Source organism: Nelumbo lutea, chromosome 6, assembly GCF_056320005.1.
Source record: "Nelumbo lutea isolate HS-2025 chromosome 6, American lotus-T2T, whole genome shotgun sequence".
Lineage (NCBI taxonomy): Eukaryota > Viridiplantae > Streptophyta > Magnoliopsida > Proteales > Nelumbonaceae > Nelumbo > Nelumbo lutea.
Window position 1 is genome coordinate 13,294,892 of NC_142689.1, and position 3,343 is coordinate 13,298,234.

At 38.4% G+C, this 3,343-nt stretch overlaps 1 protein-coding gene across 1 annotated transcript; it reads right to left on the reverse strand.

The window, feature by feature from the left end:
- Positions 1-591: 591 nt before the first annotated feature.
- On the reverse strand, positions 592-1,050 carry LOC148847433 (uncharacterized). Its single transcript, XM_088949608.1, has one exon. The coding sequence runs from the start codon at positions 1,048-1,050 to the stop codon at positions 592-594; it is 459 nt and encodes a 152-aa protein (XP_088805734.1).
- Positions 1,051-3,343: the final 2,293 nt, after the last annotated feature.

A 3,343-nucleotide genomic window follows, 5' to 3' on the forward strand; every position in this document is an offset into this window, starting at 1 on the left:
CGACCAGACAGAAAACCCGAATTAATGCTCACTAGGTCACAGTTTTACTGGTTAATTCGGCTATTAACTCGATTTTTTTGGTAACCCGTTCAAACCATGACTGGGAGTCGTGAAGGTCATTGGGTCATCGGTATTCGGTTCAACCGTCCGGTGCAGTAGTCTTTACAACACTGCAATCGCCCATATTTTCTTTCTTTCTTGTTGAGTCGACTCGTTGACTCGGTTGATTGCACCCCAGACAACATCATTAGCTGTTTGAAGTTTGAACGTCCATATTTCGATTCATCAAGGTACTCACGACTAAGCGACCACCACAACCACCACCATCACCACCATCTTCCATGGAAATAAGTATTAGTATTTGGAAATTTCGTTAGCATGAGCTTATGCTCTTATATATGATCAATATAAGGACAAAAGAAAGTATTTACAGTGTTGCTTCTTGAAAAGCAGAGATAAAAAAAAGAAAAAAGAGCATAAAAAGAAGACCTATAATAGCTATATATGTATTTTAGTTTAAACCTAACATTGCTTTTTTGCTTTTTTTTTTAGTCTCAGAAGAGGTTAGAAAGAGAAAGAGATTCAAAAACTCTAACTTGAATCAGTCGTCATTTCTCCTTCTGGTATGCTTTCTAACACAGGCCTCCACCCTTTACAACATTCAGTATCATCATCAACAACACCAACTTCGCTCTGTCTGCCCTGAAGCTGAGAGACCATCTCGTCAACCGAGACTCCTCCTTTGGCTAGCATCTCCCTGAGCTCCTGCTTAGTGATAACCAGCTTAATTCTCACAACACCAGCTTCACGTCGAGGTTCAGCAACATTGGTGGACGGCAGAGGTGGTGGGAGAAGATAATAGAGACGGCCACTAAGCATATCTGTATCAGGAGGAAGGTGGCGAAGCACCGGAAGTGTGTCGGAGATGGCGTGGCCGGCGAAATCAGCTAACACCTGATGAACTCTGAGGGGTGCTTGATACTCAAGGACCTTCCCGTCCGTCTTCATCACCTTGATGGACTCCCTGGATAGAACTAAGCAGTTCCCCATGATTGGGTCTCTACGAAACAAACTAATTAAGCAATTTCAGTTAGGATGAAAGCTTGTATTTTGAGTTGAAGGGTGGAAGGAGAATGAATGAATTGTATTTAAAGGAGGAAGTCTACAAAAATACCCCATTAATGTGCCTCAAATTACAGGAATTAAAGAGCTTTGTCCTTTGACCCCACCTAGTGATTTTCTTTTTGTTTTCAAGTAGAGAAAAGCCTTACTCTACCTTGACAGCCTGACCCCACTCTATAGATTTTTTTGTTTTCCTTGGCTTTGGCAGATTAAGCTATATAGCTCTGATGACACTAGAAACTTGTAGCCCTGAATGCCCTAGTGACTTGAAGCAGAGTCATATCCCATGCCCAAAGGCCAAGAGTCCAAGAGAGCATGTTGCATTACAATAGAGCTCCTCAAATTTCACAGGCTAAGTGGGTTGTCATCCTACCCACCATTGCTTGTAGTGGGAGAAAATTTTGGACCCTAGATAGTGGTTGACCCCTGGGACAACTGATCATGTGATTAAATTCTGAGTTGACTAATTTTAAGGCATGATTGACCATTAGTTTAAATTCCATCCATTGCTTAACTTCTGATCCATCCAATATAATTAGAAGCTTAATTTCTATTACTTGATTAATTATTCAATCTATTTTTGTTTCTTTCTTTGTGTGTTAATGAAGGAAATCCATAACATGCCAATTCTTGGATGCATTTCAGTTAGATAAAAGCTTTTTGGAGGGACATGCCAAAGAATAGCTTAGTTGGCCCAAGTTGTTACCATGTAATAACACCATGATTTTTGCTTAATTAGGGTTCCATTTGGTTGCACATACTTAAGATGAAGGAGAATGCATGAATGATTTCCTGAAAATTGATATTCTCCTTGTTCGGTAGAAATGTAAAGTAGCATTGGAAAATAAATATTTTAAAAAAAGTGAATACTAATATATTGTAGCAAGGAAAATGGTTCCTTCTATTTTACCCCACAAGTCATTTTCCAAACAAAGATTGCTCTCCTCTCGATCTATCTTGCAAAATTTATATATTTCTTAACTAATCCGGTACTTTTTCAAGCTAATTAAGTGAAACAATGACACAAGGAAAATTAGGAATATGTGATTCATTTCCCAAGAGAACCATTAGTTCACCTTCATTTTAGCCTGGCAAACATCAGAACCCTATAAACAAATAAGATTTAAACTCATAGTGTGTTACAATGGAGGTTGAATGTGATTAAGGGGGTCACTAGGTTAGATAAATTAAAGAACTGTTTATAATTAGTTGATTAGTACTGGATTAGTAGTAGTTATATTATATTAAAAGAAAAAAAATGAAAATGCAAGCTAGCTAGAGACATTAGAAATATGGCAACGGGGCGTGGGTCAATATTCCCCATCTCTGACCCCGATTTTGGAATAAATCCCCGTTTTCAACCCTGGTCCCCCAATTAGGGATAAAAGTTGTCCTCCATCCCTAATCCCTGATAAGGACGAGTTCTCCACGGGGACCCGAATCCCTGAATTTTTTTAGTTAGCAGTATTTTTTGAAAAATAAATTTACTTAAAATAAATGAAAAATTTAAAATACAAATAAAATTTTAAATATATTTTGAAAATATAAATAATGTCATATAATATATATATATATATATAATATGGATAATATTTAATATATAATTGGAGTCGGAGCGAGGCGGGGACCGTATTCTCCATCCCCAACCCTGACCCTAATTGGGAATCCCAATTAACCCCTGTCCCCACCCTACCAAAGCAATCCCCATCCCTGACAACCCGACCCCATCAAGTCGGAAAAGTCAAATTCTTGCCGGAAATGAAGAAAATTGCCATCCTTAAACAGTATACTCAGGCCCATGGGGGCATAAAACTTTAGAAGTACCGACTACAATCGACCCTTTTGTCTAGGAATCATGAATGTAGTGGAGGTAGAAGAAAACAAGCATGTCAATGGGTCAGGTCAAGATTTGCCACCCCTAATTCAGGTTTTCTGGTTTTCTATTTTTAGGGGTGGAGGGCTGCTGGGGGTTGGAGTATGCCTTCAAGGAATGCTCATCTGTCATTGATTATGAAGATAAAATGGAAGAAAAAGTGATGGCTCTTTATTATTTCACTGTAATTTGATTGTGTGTGGTCAGAAATACAGTTGAGATAAGGGCATGATTCATTCATGTAGAATTTAGAGAAGGCTTGGTTAGTGCGCTAGTGATGTTGTCAACACGCATGCTGATGCTTGGGTATTTAATTATTGGACGCAGTCATCATAATTAAGAATAAAT